Source organism: Phacochoerus africanus, chromosome 3 (assembly GCF_016906955.1).
Source record: "Phacochoerus africanus isolate WHEZ1 chromosome 3, ROS_Pafr_v1, whole genome shotgun sequence".
NCBI lineage: Eukaryota > Metazoa > Chordata > Mammalia > Artiodactyla > Suidae > Phacochoerus > Phacochoerus africanus.
Window position 1 is genome coordinate 80724586 of NC_062546.1, and position 21529 is coordinate 80746114.

The 21529-nt window shown below is 37.9% G+C and overlaps 1 protein-coding gene across 18 annotated transcripts in view; it reads right to left on the minus strand.

Moving 5' to 3' along the window:
* R3HDM1 (R3H domain containing 1) overlaps positions 1–21529 on the minus strand; it is a 177557-nt gene that overhangs the window by 24436 nt on the left and 131592 nt on the right. For all 18 annotated transcript variants that reach the window (XM_047772054.1, XM_047772046.1, XM_047772039.1 and 15 more), the window contains 2 exons: positions 7383–7537; positions 3727–3878 (listed from right to left, as the gene is read on the minus strand). In XM_047772054.1, coding sequence (XP_047628010.1) covers positions 3727–3878; positions 7383–7537 — 307 coding nt within the window. The remainder of the gene's footprint in view (positions 1–3726; positions 3879–7382; positions 7538–21529) is intronic.

A 21529-nucleotide genomic window follows, 5' to 3' on the forward strand; every position in this document is an offset into this window, starting at 1 on the left:
TGCGGTGGCTAGGGTTGCTAAGGAGATTCAGATTTGAGAAGTGGGATAAAGGATTTGGTGTTGCAGCTGTGGCATAAGCTCAGATTCAATCACTGGCCCAGGAATTTCTATATGGCAAGGGTGTGGCCATGAAAAAATAAATTTAAATAATAGCTAATTTAGGGAGTTCCTGTTGTGGCACAGCAGAAACGAATCCAACTAGGAACCATGATGTTGCAGTTTGATCCCTGGCCTCGCTCAGTGGGTTAAGGATCCAGTATTGCCGTGAGCTGTGGTGTAGGTCGCAGACTTGGCTTGGATCCCGCGTTGCTGTGGCTGTGGTGTCGGCCGGCAGCTGTAGCTCTGACTGGACCCCTAGCCTGGGAACCTCAATATACTGTGGGTGTGGACCTAAAAAGCAAAAACAACAACAACAAAAACAACAACTAATTTTGGCATTTCATGCCCTGTATCAGATATATGAGATTCCATGATGAAGAGCCTCAAGGAGTATGGCACACATTTGGACTTCTCAGAAAATGGCAGAAGAATGACCAGCAAGTACAGCGTGGTAAAATAAACAGATGCAAGTGGGCAGAAGTTATATGACCACCTTTGAATGGACTAAATTCTCTCACTTGTGAGACATAATACGGTTGTATAAACCATAGCTGTAGACATTTATATGTTAAAGTATAAACTACATTTCACTGTGTTAATTAATCTTATCATGTTTCCATACCCATGTCAGGACACGATTAGCCCCAAGGAGAAAAGAGAGAAAGGACACAAACCAGGATAGAAACGTGGGTTACCCAGCATACGCCTATGTGGGATAATTCAGGTGGAAGGAGTGGGAAGAGAGGAGGAGGTCATAACCACCATCAACAATTGCCTAGATGACATGATCCCATTTAAACAAAATTAGGTTTGTGAAGAGATTAGAACAAAAGAAAACTAAAAGAACCCAGCATGTTTTAGACTAATACTTACTAAACTGATATATTCACAGTATGTGAATACATCAAGGGGAAAAAAAAGCAAGATAATGTCTATTAGAACCTACCAACCAATTCTAACACATGTGTGCATGTCTGTATGGGCAGCAGACTAATGTGACAGAAGGCAGTGGCTATCTGGAGGTGGGGGCAGAATAGGGCATGATGGTTAGCTTTCCTTTTATATATACATCTTTGCATTGATTGCTTCACTTGTGTCAACATTATTTTGTACTTTAAGAAAACTAATGAAAAAATTGAAAAGTATGCAGAAATAAAGTAATATTTAAGGCTAATATGGTACATGAGAATTTCATATCTGAGCAAATAAATATGAGCAGGCTGGTCTTTGACGTGGAAGAAGTGTATTCCTTCAGTATGGATTTAGCAATCTTCTACTCTGAGGCAAGAGCTGTTCTGGGTGCTTGGGTATTCAGACAAACCTCTGCTGTACAGGTAAATACACTAGAATATGTATGATAAAATATAATTTATACAAGCTAGTAAATCTGGAATTATGAAGGAGTGGTTCCTATATATTGTCCCTTAGATGGTAACTCAGTGACTTGATTAATAATAAATGCCAACAGCTGATCTTTCAAAGTTGGAAATCTAAAACATTATGGCAATTTTGTTTATTAAATACTGCTCAGAAAAAAAAGATATTCTATAAAGAATGCTGTTACATTCTGAAAAATGTCATTACTTACAGATTTTTTTTCACCCAAAGGGATCCTTAATTAATTCTGTACATGACTTGACATCCTACCAAATAACTGCTCTTAAAGGAACCAGGATAAGTATTTCTGCTTTATGTGCAACCCATCCTATTTCTCACACTGGTAATCTGTAGTTGGAATAGATCAGCGCCAGTTTGTTACAAGGTAACCAATCAGTACTATCAACTTGTAGCTGGCTTCTTTCAAATTTATCTACCTCAGCTATGTCACAGCCCTAAACTAGGAGTAATTCCAAAGACAATCTCAAGATTCAAGTTGGAGGGACGTTGTGGGGAAATCTTTTAAATACCGTGCTTTCAAGTAATCCTCAGGCCAAGGCTAGTTCTTCAAATTTTTATTTTCCTTGTAGAAGCTGGCCCAGGGACAAAAATTAAGTACAGTTCTTTCCAAGGTGTAGTCACCAGCATCTACTAGACAGCTTTTGGATTCTGCCATTATGCTTAAAATAGGGCTGAAAGTAGAAAGGATACAAAATTGTCCCCTCTCACCTTGATACACACTCCAGGTCCCTCCAAGTCAAGCAAACAAAACCTTTTGTATTTCAACAGATTGAAAGATTTAACAAACATGAATATGTTTTATTTATTTTTTTTGTCTTTTTGCTATTTCTTTGGGCCGCTCCCGCAGCATATGGAGGTTCCCAGGCTAGGGGTCTAATAGGAGCTGTAGCCGCCAGCCTATGCCAGAGCCACAGCAACGAGGGATCTGAGCCGCGTCTGCAAACCTACACCACAGCTCACGGCAACGCCGGATCGTTAACCCACTGAGCAAGGGCAGGGACCGAACCCGCAACCTCATGGTTCCTAGTCGGATTCGTTAACCACTGCGCCACGACGGGAACTCCTGAATATGTTTTAAAGTCTAAGTCACCTTTTAAAGTTTCTTTTAGGCTTGATCTTCTTCCCTCACAAAAGGCCGTCTATACAGCATGTAGGTCTACAGAAGTAACTAATACACAAATAACGCCTATTTCTCACAGCCTCTGTCCTACCTAGGAAAGATTCCTTTGGTAATTTTCTTTCAGATAAATAAAAGAGCTGGAGTACATCATAATATAAAACTCCAAAGCTGCCTGTGAGATTCACAATCAACTTGTTTAAAAAGCCTGGGTCTTTTCAATTTGTGGCAGCCACAGAGAGGAGGAAATATGTGAGTTCCTTAGGTGTGTATGTGTGTGTTTCTAACAGGGAAAAAAAAAGAGAGTGAGAGAGAGCCAAGTGCCTGTTTTCCCTAGCAGATTCAATGAGGCAAGTATTACAATCCCTTATTCACGAATAAATAACATCTGTAACCTTAACTCGTTGACAACCTTTATCAACAATTATAACCTCAGACCCCTTGCTAAGAAGAGCAACCAAGGCTCCTCTGGCACCCTTACAGAAATGTCATGAGAATAAATAAAGACTGTAACACATCCTGAACAAGAGACCAAAAGCACCCAAGTCAAAGGAAGATTACTATTTTTTTTTAAACACATATTAGGTTTATCAGAGACACTTCTGTTCTTCCAACTTAAGTAGCTAATGGAATACTTAATGCTTACTTTCATTTGATTCTCATATGCCTCCCTCCTCTTACTGAAGAAAAAGGAGCTCTTCAGGGCCTGAAATAGTCTAGCAAGATATTTTGCTGCCCAGGTTATATACAGGAAATACATTCTCTCCAAATTCTTACAAAAACCTTAAATACTAATACATAAACACTCTAAACTGCAAGATCTACAGATGTATTAAGGAACTATTATTCCATTTGGGTGAATAAAAGGAGACTGGTCTACTACTTTCAGCCATATGAGAGAAAATCTGACTCTCCTTTACATATAAAATGCTTTGCTTATACTGATTTTGTTAGAAGAAACACTAGAAAAATAGATTGTATTGTAGTTTTTCTATTCTATATTAGAGAACGATTTCAGGTAATGCCCCTTAGGCAACTTAAAAATTAGGAACAGACCACAGTCCTAATAAACAATGAGGAGCTACAGGATTAGGCTTCTTATTCAAACTCACCTTAAATTATTTTGTTGGCCAGGTGGAATGACACTATAGTAAACTGGCATTCCTGCTGTGGGCATAGATCCTTGATTAGGCTGATTAGGGAACATAACAGGCTGTTGATAAGTCTGATGGGCAATTCCTTGAGAAACTTGAGGCAGTGAAACCTAAAATTTGAAAGACAATTTAAAGTGAAAAAAATTCTTCAAAACCTTGCAAATGTCAATGTCCCTAACCTCTATAAACTTTCTAAGTATGAGCAGTTAGGAATAAGCTCAAACTGCCAATAGGTTGTTCTGATAAGTTAGTTACAGTACTACTACTTCCTTTCTTTCTTTTTTTGGCCACACCTGCCGCATTCAGAACTCCCCTGGGCCAGGGATCAAACTTGCCCCACAGCAGTGACTACATCAGATCCTTAACCTGCTGAGCCACCAGGGAATTCCACTACTTTACTTCTTATGTTTTTTTCACCTGGCTATGGTTTTTGGATAGCATTTATCAACAGTAGAGTAGGCTAGGTGCATTAGATTATTAAAAAAAAAGCTATGACTTGGGTCTCCAAATAGAAGTTATTTTTTAAAAGAAACTGCTCCCAAATAAGGATGAACATTTGACATGGAAAGAGTAAAACAATCTACCTCAGGTACAGCAAAGTAAAACCTATGGTACTGGTGAGATACACTGGATCACAAAAAGTGTGAGCGTTGGAGTTTGAGATACACAGATGTGATAAGGACTCCATCACTTTACTACAGGCAAATGACTTAACTCTTCTGAGGCTCTAGAGTTCATTATTTGCAAAAATGGGATGCCACCTCCACCTCAGGAGGCGTATTCTCTCTATTACCTCCATCTACAGATCTAGCACATATGATGGATGTGGATCTTTCAATTTTCTGTTTTCATCATTATCTACACAGAAACTGTATGAACACAATGGATTCAATTCTCTAATTTCTATAGTTTCTAAAATAGAAACCACATAGGCATAATAGTTTCATAATCTACAAATGTGCTACATTACAGTTGCATTATACTGATTTTGGTAAATAAAGCCTATGTAAAAGCTTCTGATGATGATGATGTCAACAACAGTAGCAGCAATAACAGTAGTGACAGTGAGGACAATAAAGGTTAACATTACTGAGTAACTACCATGTTCAGCTTCTGTTCTAAGAACTTTATGTATATTATTACATCAAGTCTAACAATCTAAGAGGGTACGTCCATGCCCACTAGGTCCACAGCCTTAGTTCTATAACCACTTCATGATTACCTATACCTGGGCTCTGTGATTTTAAGTAATGATTAACTTCTAAGTCTTGCCTATATAACATATTTCTGAAATGCAACTAGTCCTTTCTAAATATACAGTAATATTAGTAATATTAAAATATATAGTAGTATTAGTTACTTTCAATTTGACTCGATTATTGTACATAAAGTTATTGGTTTGATTTATCCAATTCTGTATGACACAATATATTTCAGTCCTTCTGTCTATGGAAGCAGTGTAACATTTTCAGAGTATTATTAACAGCTGTATATAAGTATATATGCAAGGCAGATCTAGGGAAAATGACACAGCTCAATCTAGATGACTCAAGCTACAGAATAAATTTGTAACTAGTGGTAAAGAAAAAAAACTGAAGTACCAAAAGAGAGGAAGCAATACTTGAGCATGTTCAGCAGAATACACTCTATTGAGATGACTTTTCTGGTTCAATTTTTTTAATTCATTCTTTATTTCTTTAAAAAATTTATTTTATGGAAGTTCCCACTGTGGATCATTGGTAACAGGCCCAACTAGAATACATGAGGATGCAGGTGGACCCCTAGCCTGGGAACTTTAATATGCCACAGGTGCGACCCTAAAAAAAAAAAAAAAAAAAATCTATTTTATTATTTTGGCCACAACTGCGGCATGTGGAAGTGACTTATTTTTTAGATGAACCTGGCTTATTTACCTAAATGTGGTAGTAAGTATAAAGAAAGCTGTCATTCATTGCTCATCAGAGCAATACTTCTCATAACCATTTATCCCAAGTGGGAGAATAACATGAAATACCATGAGAAAATAATCTATAACTTGTAGAGACCATGTTATAGAAATTATAGTAACTGTTTTAGTTCTGAAACATTTCCAGTATGTAGTTCCTTTTTTTTTTTGGCCAAGCCCATGACACGTGGAAGTTCCCGAGCTAAGGATTAAACCTGTGCCATAGCAGTAACCAGAGCCACAGCAGTGATAATGCTGGATTCTTAACCTGCTGAGCCACCAGAGAACTCCCTTTGCTCTGTTTTTAAAAAGTACATTAACAAGGATGTAATTTATTTTAAACTTATATTTCAAAGCAGATTGTGTTTACACAGTGCTGAGCATCTAACAGATGCCTGACACACTAGATCAGCATGACCAGGATTCCTTGAGAAGGGAGAGCTCCTGGCCTGGCAGGGATTCTCACTAATGTCTAGCTACAGAGAAGTAGGGAATAGGCAGCCTAATGTGCCCAGTCTTAAGCAAGAAGGATAAGGAGTAACAAGCATGAAGGATGTGAAAGAAAAGAAAGATATAAAATCTAGTTTCATGATGTAAGTTCTTTTTTCCTTAGTTGCTTTCTATTTATCAAGGGACTTTGAAAGAGATATAGTCTTAGTGCTCAAAAGTCCTTGACAATTCCACATTTTAATTACAATTTTCTGGGATTACACAAAATATGCTACTTCCTTTGCTCACATTCTTCCCCATCCTCAGAATGTCTTCTTAACTAATTTAGACCCATAATTTCTTTTTAAGAGTTAAAGGTCTGTATCTTTCTAGAAGACTTCTGTGTGAAATCCCTAATCTGTTCATGGCTATGTTTCATGAGTCCTTCAGTTACTGGTCTGTATACTATCACCAATTTGCTGACTGGTGTTTAGATTAAATACATGTACATTCATTGTCCCAAATAGATTGTTTTCATCTTGTTGCGATAAATGAAAAGTCTTTGGATTTCTTAACATCAGACTCAGTTACGGGAAATAATGAGTGAATAAGACAAATCCACTTGCACTTTATTCCAGAAAGGTAAAGGAAGGTAAAACAAATTTCTGAAAATGTGCCTCAGTATACTGAAAAAATCTGAGTTAAGAAATAGGTATTTCCACTTTAAAACTATAAATTAAAATCTGTGACATTTTCAACACGTGACATACTATTCCTTTTTGGGATTGACCTGGGGAAAAAAGTCAGTCCCAGTACGGGAAATTGTTTTCTTCTGTATTCTATAAATACTGAATTATAATCTATACTCTATTTCATGTACCCACCTCCACCCCTATGGCCCTCTATTTCACTCTCTCCTCAAAAGACTTTCTAAGGAGCTGAAGAACAGATTAAGACATGTGTCCATATATTATGTAGTTGGAAACAAACAATGCCAGAAAAAGTTTACTTCTCAGTATTAATGTGGTTCAGATGTTTTTTCCTAAAAATTAATGAGGTAAATGAATAATACAATAAAATGAGAACAGAACAAAGCTTCAATGACCAATAAAACTCTTAAGACTATGAAGTTATTTATCACCTAAGTGTTTTCCCCATACTAAAAGGAGAAGAATGTAGCTACACACTTAATTTATTCAAAAATCACCTCTATCCAATGTGGGTAAGACTGACCACATACCTGATATGATGGCACTGAAGGATAGGGGATGACCACTCCTTGAATCTGATTTCCAATGCTACTGGGCTGGCCGCCTACTAGGCTCTGACTCTGGGGTTGCTGAACTCCAACTAGTCCTTGGTAGTTCTGCTGCTGGTTGGGCATGACTTGATAACCTGTAATGGCACAGTGAGTTAAATCCTGCTTTTAGTTTATTTCACTAGCAGTATGTTTCTTTTTTTTAAGCAAGTACACTGTGTTCTAAAATGACAGAATTGTGTTTAAACAGCAAATCTCAAAAACCCTCTATTATGAAAGCTATTCTCTCAAAGGTTTACTATGCAGGTAACCCAAGTAAGCTAAATTGCCCACACCCCAAAAATAACACATTCAAATAAAATTTGTGTACAAAGATTTCCTGTGCAGTTGAGGAAATTTATAGGCCCAAAGAGTTGGTTCATACAGACATTTACTATTCAGTGTTGTGTATTACAATCTGTTATGACAAATAGTTTCTGTGGACCAGGACTAGCTACATGAATTTGTGGGGCCCAGAACAAAAGCAAAATTCAGGGTCTCTTGTTAAAAAATTAGTACTGTGAGTTGGTAGTGGCAGAACTGGTCCTTTGGAGACCAAAAATAATGGGGGGTGGGGGTGGATGGGCGGGGAACGACACCATGACTTTTATGGAATGGCTGTATGTTTGAAAAATCACACTAAGATTCAAATCAGTATGTTATAGCACAAGAAAATAGAGTTATTTAGTAATTTTTAAGATTATTTACTTACTATATTATTAAGATCACTTAACATAGAAATCATTCCTTAAGAGAGATTAAGCAATCTGCTTGAAGCTCACAAATCAAACTCTTAAGGGACAGTTCTTCCTAAACTGAAGGTACTGTTGGTTATTTAAGTGGTAAGTTGAGTATAAATATGCTTTTACTGAGTGAATTTATTAGTTATTTAATGAAGAATTCAAATGATATGGTTTAAGAGTAGTGAGTATGAACTATATGTGTCTCCTGATTCTAGAAGGATTCTTTCAGGTAAACCAATTTGCTCAAGACATATAAATTTCTACAAACTAAAACAAAATCCTTTTTTTAAGTAAAAAAAGGTAAAAATAAATTAAGTAACTTCAGCTTTGGGGTATCTAAACTGTTTCTACATACATAAACTATGGCACTGCCTATACAAATTTCCACAACTAAAGGCCAGTGAGATGAATTCTCTGATAACACCGTAAATCTATTTTGCTATCTTATAAATATTAGTTTTCATTTCCATCTTTATTAATCCCTAAAGCAACAGGAATGGCAAAGATCCCATATCAGGTATTGATTGCAGACAAGAGTGTCACTGTAGTTGCCTGGAAGCCTCAATGACTCAATAAATGAATAAATTCTAGCATCAACCTTCTCTACGGAAATGAATACAAAATATATAACTTAGCAACATATTAAAGACAAAGTAAAAATCAGGTAAAAATCTAGTTATAGTGAATCCTTAATAGTGAAGGGTTTTATAAAATGATTCTACTTATATAGCAAAAGTGTTGTCATGTTTCAAATAACTTCTTACCAATCTAGATTTACAAAGAAATGTATATTATAGTCCTTATATTAATATAGTGATTGACAATATGCTATTTCCTAAACATTTCTCCCTTTGAAATTCCTATAATACTCAAATTTGTAGACAAAGAAACTTATTGCTCCTTAGTCTAATAATTAACATCCAACACTATTTTTAGTTTTCAAATGGCAGGTATTTCAAATTCATACTCTATACCATCTCTGAGCACCCACATATCCACACATAAATCTACTGCAGCATCAGAATTTGGGCTCAAAGTTACAGACTGGGAAAGTAACTTCTTATAATGGACTTGATAGAATTACAGTCAACTAAAATTAAAGGAAAAATTCAGACACCTAGCAGAACTTACTCTAACATAATCTGACTTAAATACCTTGAGTTAAATAGTCACATCCCTCTAAGAAACTTCAAATACTTTCCACATTATTTTTGTATTTTATTAAAAAAAATTCAAAGTTACAGCCTACCTCGAAAGAAAACTTTGGGGAAAAAGGCCAATTTACGTGTAAATGTGGTTCTAAGATTTCCTTTATTTATCTAAATTTGCCAGTATTTGGAGAGCCACCTTGTTTGCCTTCTGACTGCAGGTGTTTCTTTTTGAAAAAAAAAATTGACACAGAAAGGTTTCCAATAAATAGCTACAGATTCCATGACATAGTGGCTAATACTGGGACACTGGGAGGCTACATCATGAAATTTGCACCAATAAATTTCAAAAGAGAACTTCTAAGAGGTTCCAGACTTTAAATATAGTGAAAATAGAAAAATAACTAATATTACTACTTCATTCATAAGTAGCATAAATAGGAATTCCTGCCAAGAATCTGACTGCAGCAGCTCGGGTCGATGTGGAGGTGTTGGGGTTCAATCCTTGGCCCACTGCAGTGGGTTAAAGGATCTGGTGTTGCTGTAGCTGCAGTGTAGGTCATAGCTGTGGCTAGGATTCAGTTCCTGGCCTGGGAACTTCCATATGCCACGGGTGCAGACATTAAAAAAAAAAAAAGTAGCATAAACAAACTGAGGACATGTTTTGAAATAACAGTGGAGCTATTAAAAATAAGGATGCCAGAGTTTAGAATAAAACATCTTCCCTGAGAAGCTCTCTTGTTAACCTTTTGTTCATTGCCTTATTTCTTATCTCTTAAAACCAGACAGGTATTAAAAAAAAGGGGGGGAGGGAGAATGATGTGCCTTTTAAGAGCAGGGTTGGAAATTTTTTTTTTGGTCTTCTTAGGGCATTTAGAAGTTCCCAGGCTAGGGGTCAAATCTGAGCTGGAGCTGCCTACCTACACCACAGCCACAGCCAAAGCCACAGCCACAAGGGACCCAAGTTGTGCCTGTAACCTACATCACAGCTCACAGCAATGCTGTATCCTTAACCTACTGAGCAAAGCCAGGGATCAAACCTGCATCTTCATGGATACTAGTTGGGTTTGTTACCACTGAGCCACAACGGGAACTCCGGGAAATTTTTTTGGCTATGCCCATGGCATGTGGAAGTTCTTTGGCCAGGGACTGAACCTGAGCCACAGTAGTGAACCAAGATGCTGCAATGACAACATGGTATCCTTAACCTGTAGGGTTGGAAACATTTTTATTTGTCTTTTTATAGGGCCACACCCTCAGCATATGGAAGTCCCAGGCTAGGGATCTAATCAGAGCTGCAGCCACTGGCCTATGCCACAGTCACAGCAACATGGTATCCAAGCTGCGTCTGTGACCTCCACCACAGCTCACGGCAACATGGGATCCTCAACCCAGTGAGAGAGGCCAGAGATTGAACCCATGTCCTCATGGACACTACTTGGGTTTGTTACTGCTGAGCCATGAGAAGAACTCCTGGGTTAGAACCTTTTAACACCCCACCCAACCTGTTAGGAAAGAAACCCAAAAATATTCATATCAGCTATCATACAAATGAGCAAAAAAAAAAAAAATGGGCACTTAGTAATGATAATTACTAGGAGTTCCCATTGTGGCGCAGTGGAAATGAATCGTCTAGGAACCATGAGGTTGTGAGTTTGATCCCTGGCCTCACTCAGTGGGTTAAGGATCTGGCGTTGCCATGAGCTGTGGTGTAGGTTGTAGAGGTGGCTCAGATCCCACATTATTGTGGCATAGGCCGGCAACGGTAGCTCCAAGTTGATCCCTAGCTTGGGAACCTGTGTATGCTGTGGGTTTGGCCCTAAAAAACAGAACAAAAATTACTAAATAAACAATGGGAAAAAAAACACATTCTTAACAGAATGGAATCAAAATAATATATGCTTCTACACAAAATCAGGACCTTAACATGTGATGACAAGCTGAGAATGAATGGTCAGTTTCCCACTGTCCATGTTTAGTGAATGGTTTTGGTTAGCAAAAACTCTAATTAAGGTAACAAGTTTATAATAAAGTTAAATATACTTGCCTTTTCTTTCTTTTTTTTTTTCTTTTGGTCTTTTTGTCTTTTCTAGGGCTGCATGCGCAGCATATGGAAGTTTCCAGGCTAGAGGTCTATTCGGAGCTGTAGCCACCGGCATAATGCCACAGCCATAGCAACTCAGGATCTGAGCCACGTCTGTGACCTACACCGCAGCTCATAGCAACACCAGATCCTTAACCCACTGAGAGAGGCCAGGGATTGAACCCACAGCTTCATGGTTCCTAGTCGGATTCGTTAACCACTGAGCCATGACGGGAACTCCTGCCTTTTCAATAAAATGAAACAATCCCATGAATACAAATCACCTCAATCTGGAATTCATGCATCAGTCATTAAAACTCTCCTTAAAAAAATGCACAGCAGCTGAACCACAGATTTCATGTAATTAGTGTTCACTTCTTAAGAGCAGGACTGTTTTACGTCTAACATGTAAAGGGTGAAATGAAGGTTTTATTTGAACATTTCTGGAGAAAAAAAGGGTATTAAAAATATATTTGCCCCCCTACAAAATAACCTTTGAAAAAAGCTTGATTATAAAATAGGTTTTCACCTAAGAAAATCTGAAACAAAAAAAGGGAAAAGCCAATTTCCACATTACCATTTTTGTAAAACGATCACTTATAGGTGATTATATATATGCTATAATATATACAATTAGTTGCATATATGGCTGCCTTATTTTTTCTACATACATACCGACATATTATTTATAGAACTGGGACCACATGACACATACTGTTTCAAACCTTTTTCTATGCAATGTTTCTACAGCTAATTAACAGGGATTTTACAAAGCTATGGGAAGGAAATATTTAAGTAAATTTTCTCTTTGTCTTCTTGCCATTTCTTGGGCTGCTCCCACGGCATATGGAGGTTCCCAGGCTAGGGGTCGAATCAGAGCTATAGCCACGGGCCTATGCCAGAGCCATGTCTGCAACCTACACCACAGCTCACGGCAACGCCTGGATCCTTAACCGACTGAGCAAGGCCAGGGATTGAACCTGCAACCTCATGGTGCCTAGTCGGATTCGTTAACCACTGAGTCACAAAGGGAACTCCCCCCCCCCCTTTTTTTTTAAAGTAAATTTTCTTGGAACATATTTAGACCTCAAGTTAACAATCTAAAGATGAGGAAAAACTCAACTGATCTAAACTTGGAACTTCTAGGAAGAAGGTATGTGTAGAGAAACTAACAAAAAGACTAAATATCAAAGAAAAAGTTAAGTCAGTTTCTGATGTCCACTTTGGAATTCAGTCCAAACACAAATTTAGCCCAAATCTCAATGCATTTTCACTTAGAATACCACATAATTAACACTTCTCTGATGGTTCAACAAGGCAATATTAGCAGCTAAGATGTGCATGATATTTATTAGTTTTTTGGCACTTCTAAGCACTTTCATATATTAACCCGTTAAGTGCTCACAATCTTATGAAATCTTATTATCCACATTTTTTCAGATGAAGAAACAAAAGCACAGAGAGGTTTATACTTTGTCCAAGGTTACCAGCTGTCAAGTGTTGGAGCTGGGATCTGCACATAGCAGTCTGATTCTAAACTTTACTTTTCTCAGGTTCAGATACCAAAGTAGAAAGAGTACTAAGGTAATCCTATTCAAATAAGCAGAACACTAAACAGCTGACCTCCTTCCATTTTCTGAAAATTTTGGCTGATGAAGATTTTTTCCGTGGTTTAACATACTAAGTCTTGAGAGAAATTTATGTGTAGGAAAACAAAGAATTACTGTAAATAGTCAATCAACCAGGAAAGCTTTTTTTTCATTTGAAGATTGAGTATTAAATGTTGTTACTCAAAACAGGAATGAGAGTGAAAGGCTGCTTAGCAGTCAGTCCAGATTGTAGCTATAGGCACTTCAGGGCTGAAAGCAAAGACCATGCCTTTATTCACCTAGCCCACAAGGTCCTCTCCATGGGAGGCTCTCTCCTTCACTTGCTCTGCCTGATACTCTCAAGATGCATGGTTTGTAACCTCGGGATTTCAAAGTTATACTTTACAGCCTTACTGTAATTTGATTTCACAAGTATATGAAACAGCTGGGAAAGGGAAGAGGCGGCTCAAACAGTGACATATTTCAGATTCCACATCCTCTGGTCTGTATCTCTCAGCCTGAGCATTTCCATGTCAATCTCCAATGTTCCTCTTTGGGTTTTAGCTTTGCTATTTCGCCTCAAGGGCTGCCTTTGCTCAAAATGTATACTCTACTGCCATATTCAAGATAAGTATTAGAAGATTTCTCTGGTAGAATTTTCATAAATTTGTCTCTCTTCTCCACAAAGTTGAGTTGCTTTGCCAAGAATGAAGAGATTACCCAGTGGAGCAATGCCAGCTTTAACCTGGACATCATGTGTATAAGAGGGCATGGGTGAAGTCATGAAGTTCTTGTGAAGTAATGGCTCTTTTCTATAAACTGAATAAGGTTTACATTCATTTTTACATTCAAGGCAGGAAAATCCACTAGGTTTGAACCACAGCAATCAGGAAGCTGTCAGGGCTTGAGGAATCTTTCTAAGGCTGTCACAATTTGTTTTAAAATTTTATTTTTATTTATTTATTTTTTGTCGTTTTAGGGCTGTATCCACAGCATATGGAGGTTCCTAGGCTAAGGGTCAAATTAGAGCTGCAGCTGCCGGCCTACACCACAGCCGTAGCAATGCCAGCTCTGAGCCACATCTGCGACCTACACCACAGCTCAGCCAAGACCAGATCCTTAGCCCACTGCGTGAAGCCAGGGATCGAACCTGTGTCCTCATGGAAGCTAGTCAGGTTTGTTTCTGCTCAGCCATGACAGGAACTCCTGTCACATTTAAAAACAAAACAAAACAAAACAAAACCATCTTTTTTTTTTTTTTTTAGGGCCTTATCTGCAGCAAATACAGTTCCCAGGCTAGGGGTCAAACTGGAGCTGCAGCTGCAGGCTACACTACAGGTGCAGCAATGGGGGATCCAAGCCACCTCTATGACCTACGTGGCAGCTTGCAGCAATGCCTGATCCCTAACCCACTGAGAGAGGCCAGGGATTGAACCCGCATCCTCATGGATAGTAGTCGAGTTGTTAACTCACTGAACCACAACAGGAACTCCAAAAAGCATCATTTAAAATCTGATACACTGTGTAACTGGTACCCAGGAAGGAAATTCTACTGGCATTAGGACAGGTAGTCAAACTGTTTTTCCATAGGTCATGATAAGGTGTTTGATCATTCATTCAAATAATCCTAAGAAACAAACAATAATAGCCCAGTAACTGATTAAAAAGTAAGTAATTCTGGAGTATACTCTCTGAAGAACATGATATTAAATGCTGCAAAAAGATTACTAGCCTTTTTTTTTTTTTTGTCTTTTGTTGTTGTTGTTGCTATTTCTTGGGCCGCTCCCGCGGCATATGGAGGTTCCCAGGCTAGGGGTTGAATCTGAGCTGTAGCCACCGGCCTACGCCAGAGCCACAGCAACGCGGGATCCGAGCCGCGTCTGCAACCTACAACACAGCTCACGGCAACGCCGGATCGTTAACCCACTGAGCAAGGGCAGGGACCGAACCCGCAACCTCATGATTCCTAGTCGGATTCGTTAACCACTGCGCCACGACGGGAACTCCTACTAGACTTTTTTGAATGACCATAGGAACTGTTGGTTAAAGTTACTATAATCGTATAACTAGAAATATTCAGTTGAAAAGCACTAAAAAAAGGGAAGAAATGTAAAACATCATCCTACCAATCCAATTAAACAAGAACCTTACTAATGTTTATGCAAGAGAAAAATAATAATTAGCAGTATAAAATAAAAGACAGATGCTGCCTCACTTTACACACACTTGCAATTTACATCCTGCTTTTTTTTTTTCAGGGCGGGAGGGGGTGGTGCAGGGAGGGCACCACACCTGTGGCATATGAAAGTTCCCACGTTAGGGGTCTAATCAGAGCTGCAGCTGCTGGATGAAGCCACAGCCACAGCAATGTGGAATCTGAGCTGCATCTGCGACCTACACCACAGCTCACGGCAACCCCAGATCCTTAATCCACGGAGTGAGGCCTGGGATCAAATCTGCATCCTCATGGATAGTAGCTGGGTTCATTACCGCTAAGCACAATGGGAACTCCATAGAATTTACATTTTAAAGAAGTTTCCAAGTTGCTTTAAACCAGTGTTTAAACATTCAGGCTGCAGAGCATCAACTGTTACAAAGTAGCACTTATTAGAGAAGTGGCACAGTGATTCAGGTTCATTATCTAATTATTCAGACGAAGGAAGGGGAGAGACATAGTTCTGACAGTATCAAAAGTATTGTTTGAAGACTGCCAAGTATGAGAAAAAAAATCCAGTGATCTGGAAAAGAGGGAGAAGGTTGAATATTAGGAAGGGTAAAACAGATTCCTAGAGAATTAAAATTACCACTGTGTTTAAAAAAATGCTAGAAGAGGAGTTCTCGTCATGGCTCAGTGGTTAATGAATCCGACTAGGAACCATGAGGTTGTGGGTTCAATCCCTGGCCTCGATCAGTGGGTTAAGGATCTGACGTTGCCGTGAGCTGTGGTGTAGGTTGCAGATGTGGCTCGGATCTGGTGTTGCTTTGGCTGTGGCATAGGCCAGGGGCTACAGCTCCAATTAGACCCCTAGCCTAGGAACCTCCATATGCCGTGGGAGCGGCCCTAGAAAAGGCAAAAAGACAAAAAGACAAAAAAAAAAAAAAGATGTAAGAGTATTTCTAGTATTCTGTTCCTCAATGCATCCCAACTTGGCTATTACCTACATTACTCTTCATTCAATAAACTTTGTTCCATTATATCAGAATTAAAAAAAAATCCACCTTGAGATACATCTGGATTTAACCTGATATAAGAAGAAAACAGAGTATCTTTTACAGAAATTTGTGTATTGAGAAAGCTTCTATTTTGTAAAGCAAGCATTGCCTATGTAAGTGAAACCAAACAACAGAATAAACATCCAGATCTCAACATAGGTGTTATTTAACACGGACATTCTCTTATGTTAAGGGGTTGCAGTGTTGCATTATTATCCCATTTCTTCCAGCACTTTCAAGAGGAAACCACAATCAATTCTGCAAGCTGAGAGAACTAGGACAATATAAATTGATGGCTCAGGCACTTCCCTCGAGGGCTCCAAAGAATATTCTATTTTTAACTCTCTTTCCCTTTAACAGAGAAGAGAGCAAGGAGGAAATACAATGCTCAGCAGAAAAGTACTGCTTTAACAGGCTAGTTTTATTTTATATAGGTGATCTGAACTAGCATTTGTGTTAAAGGAAAGCATTCTTAATAATACAGATGAGACACAATCAGAAAGATAATAGGAAAGGGACTGAAGAACTGCTTACTCAGAATAGCAATCAATCTAAAGGTTATTTCATTTAACTGTAATGTTAATTTTTTTCAAAACTGCATGTGTATAGCATAAGCGTTGTCAGGGTAGGTTTTTTTTTGTTCTATTTTTCTTTTTCTTTTTTTTTTTTTTTTTTGCTTTTTAGGGCCACACCCACGGCACGTGGAGGCTAGGGGTTTCCAGGGTAGGGGTCTAATTGGAGTTACAGCTGCTGGCCACAGCCACAACCACAGCAACGCCAGATCCGAGCCAGACTGTGATCTACACCACAGCTCATGGCAATGCCAGAACCTCAATCCACTGAGCGAGGCCAGGGATTGAACTCACAACCTCATGGTTCCTAGGTGGATTCATTTCTACTGCGCCATGACGGGAACTCCAGATTTTTTTTTTTTTTTGAATGAGCCATTTTGCCAACTCTAAGTGTAATTGTAACTAGATCAACAAGATAGTTTATAAGAATTGCTTCCAGATCATCAAAGTTTGTAATCTAGTTTGTCTTATGTCTGTGATACTATTTTAGTGAGCAGCCAAGTTCAACTAAGAATAGCCTGTTAAGTGACTTTATAACAGACATCTGCCAGTACACCTTCACTATTTTTTCTCCTCTATAACCCTCTGCTGTCCTACTTCTGTGTCTGAAATAAACATAAATACAAAGACCTAATAAAAACAGCCATACAGGAATTATAGCTCACAGGTATTTAAATGACAGTCCTATGCATGAGTGTATAAAACTCAAGGAAATCTATGGGTACTTACCGATACATTTGGCTCCAGATTTCAGTGGCGGCAGGTTAATGGAGAAGGGAAAAGGGAAATAGGTGGATTTGTAGGTAATATACAGTGTTTGAGTCTGTGGTGGTCTTATAATACTAAAAAACGTTTACAGAATCAATGAAAAAACAAGGATAGTCAGGGCCACCACCTAGTAATATGAATACAACATTGCCATTACTCAAGTCAAAAGTGGTCAGTAAAGAAACTGACTTTGTACTTAGAGTCTGGATTTGACATAACTAAATCCCTTATCAATACCACCTCTCCTCTACTTATCCAACAGGGTCCTTTCTTCCTTACTCGCCTTTTTACATCCTGGTTACTTTTAAATGTGTGCCTTGCAATGCTGCCAGTATTCTGCACACCTTACAGACTGTTTAACCTAAAATGTTTCTCCTGTGATTGTGGTTCATCAGGAGCCTACCACAGTCTACTGCTAATAAAGCTTAATCTGTTTGGAACCTCATGGTTCTGATTATTTGGAAAGCTAAGACTGAAGGTATAATGCATTGATAATCTTTAAAATAACAGCTGGTTGCACAACTAAAATGATATTTAGTTTTACTGAGTCATTTTGCTTCCCACATACATATAATATTCCAGTTGGAAAAGAAATTAAATTATATCCCTGGTTGGAGCTCAGATAGCTTCAAATGTTTTTAAGGTGTCTTAGCCCCATTTAACAGCATGCATAATATTTCTACAAAGTTATTTAGCAATAGTGAAAGAGATGTATTTGACTTTTGCTAATGAGTTTGGCATGCTTAAGACATTAAACTTTTAAGAAAAGCTCCAAACCAAACTGAATCTGCTATTCAAATCTGCTTTGGAAAAAGAAATTAAAGCAACAGATTTCATGAATTTTTAAAAGATAAATTATATTAAGCCAAGGTTGTCATTTAAATTCAAATGCTTATTTCTGAGTATGATGCATGATTAATAGGCATTACAATTAATGGAAAATATAAGCAAATGTTAATATTTTAATACAGCATAAAAAAAAAAAAAAAGGCAGTGGAAACCTGAGTAAAAAGAAGCCAGGAAGCAGCTGAAAAAGAGACCGGTTCACTGTGAGAAATGTAAACCTCTCAGACAGTGCTACGGCCCCGAATCCAACAGCTCAGGAACAAGGCCAATTATTGCAAAAGATTAAACACATATGGTGAAGCTGCAAACTTTTCAAAAGTCGTAAGAATGAAAGCAGCTAAAAGAAAACAGCCAAGGCCTTATAAACCTAAAATCTCTGCTATAATTACTACCTGTGGGAAAGGTTTCTTTATAGCATACCAAGCTCCTTATATGTAGTGTACTTTAGAGTATTCAGGCTGCAAATTTTATGAAAAAGGGTTAAGATAATAAATCCTTATTAATTGCAAAATTACCATAACTGGAAAGTAACCAGATCTTTTAAAATCACTGCTTATATGGCTCCAGTTATTGATAGTAAGTCACTAAGTTACTACAAACCAGTTCTCCAATATTCCACCTTCCTAAACTAGAAATGACTCACATGAGAGACACAGGAATTTTAGAGCACACAGAGGCTTCAACAGACAACACAGTAAACTCCTTTACTTTGCAAGTGAGTAAACTGAAACCCAGAGGCTTTAGGTGATACACCTAATACCAGTTAAATACTAATAAGGGCTGTCAGGATTTGACTCCTATTTTGTTTTCTTTTGTGTTATATAACACATCATCTGAAAAATCTTATGTAGCCAGAATTTCTTCTGCTTCCATTGACAGGAGCTGATTCAACCTTGTTTTAATTAGCCAGGTAGTTTTCACATTCAAAACAAAAGATGTGTACATTCATTCCCAGCAGGAATGATAGTACTGATCTCAGTTCAGTTCCCATAACATAAGGGTTTATTGTCTAGGAGATCAATAACTACTGCAGTCCTCTGGCTCATACATGGATGAAAGACCAGAGGCATTTTATGCTTGAGAGGTTTCCCCAACCTCCTTCCTGCTCTCCAAAGGGAAGATAACATAAAACCCTATATTTCTATTGCTCATACCCTACCTGGTCTAGGATCGGGTTTGTTAATTTAGGGAAAAATTTCTTTAAATTCATATAAAAACATTTAAAAATTATTGATTTGTGCCTCGGTGAACAAAAATGTTCCAAATCTATCAGGGTTTTCATTCTTTGGTTGAATAGTTTCGCCCTGTTAAGTAATGAAAGAAAACAATATGCTTCTTGACTAAATGTTACTTGACACGAAAAAAATGTAAGGGATATACCAAATTATTTCTAATTTTAATCAGATGGGGATGGTGGAATGCAGAGAAATGTTAAAGCGAAGAATTAAAAACAAGAAACTGAGAAAGGATGATGTTTACATACAAAAAGGTAAATTACTGAGAAACAAATTGCTATAAATCTATAAAGAAAATCAGAAACAAAAAGCTGCCTTGTCCATTTCCCAGTGCATATCATTTTTCTATTAGGAGACACACAAACATAAACGCACATTTTTCTGTAAGCTTTGGACATAAAAAAATAACCATTAGCTAACAACAAAAAAGCCCTTGGATTATATGATCATCCAACTCCTACTAATTCTATAAAAAGGTTCAATATAATTACCAACACAATATTTGGTACTAGCACCACTATGAACTTTTCTTTAAAGGGAAATTTTCTCTTGTATGTATTAGCGTAACAACATTTCTTTCCCTTTCAGAAGGGTGCTTTGAGAATTTATCTCTTACTTTTCAAACTGAATGACAAAATGAAACTTATGTTTGAGTTGAGAGGCTACTACATAAAATAAACGGAGGAACCAACTCTAGTTATGAGTGTTATATTACGACTTGACTCTTACAAGTCAAATACAATGTCGAAAGCCTTTCAGACACACGCACTTTTCTGTGCCTGTACTGTCCAGATGCACTCTAACTTACTGTTTCCTTCTTTCTCACCATAATTAGCAATAGGAAAAACCCCATTAAAAAACATCACTGATGATAAACACATGCCATCTGTCATGCAGATATTTCGGCCCTAAATTAGGAGTGGCATTTTCAGTTGTTTTTCCATTAAGTGGGGGTATTTTTGCAGAAAGGTAGTTATATGAGCACACTGACCTGATCTGTGATTAAGTTTTAACTTTGGAGGCAGTGTGCCAATGGAGAGGAATAAAAATTCTGCCATGAAAAATAATCAAGAATCTCACACAAATACAGAACAAAGGTTCTTTGTTTGCCTCATTAATAGGGTGTACTAATAAGTTAGTCACATACAAGGTATTTGTATGGGGAGAGTTAAGGTAAACTTCTCTTTTGATCACCATAACATTTGCTGTAATCTGAACTGTATTTTTGGAAGAAAAAAAATCATGACAATTATGACATGAAAAGTTAGTCACAGAGGCCCAGGAAAATTCAGGAAATAATTTTTTTTTCTTTCTTTTTTTCTTTTTTTAGGGCTGCACCTGTGGCATATGGAATTCCCAGGCTAGGGGTCTAATCGGATCTACAGCCACCAGGGTACGCCACAGCCATGAAGGATCCAGGCTGTGTCTGCAACCTATACCACAGCTCACGGCAACACAGGATCCTTAACCCACTGAGCAAGGCCAGGGATGGAACTCTCATCCGACTAGTGTCGGATTCATTTCCGCTGTGCCACAACAGGAACTCCCAGGAAATAATTTCTATTAGAATAAAATGACAATGTATTTAAATTTAGTCAGCAGTGTCATGACCAGTGTTCCCAGGTATAAAGGACAGCTTTTGATGCCCTTCAAAATTAGAGCATATACTATTTTACATTACTTGAAATGGAATGTTTTACAAAACTTCAGGAAACCTGAAACTAAAGATAGTCATATTTGAGACAGAAGCCAAATTCTAACTTGGCCAAAATGATCAATGTATTGTACTCAACATCCTTTGGAAGAATGTTTTTGTCATACACACAATACAGGGCCAGTAACATGATAAAGGGAAAAAAACTACATACTGAGTATAAGACATTTCCTAAGAGC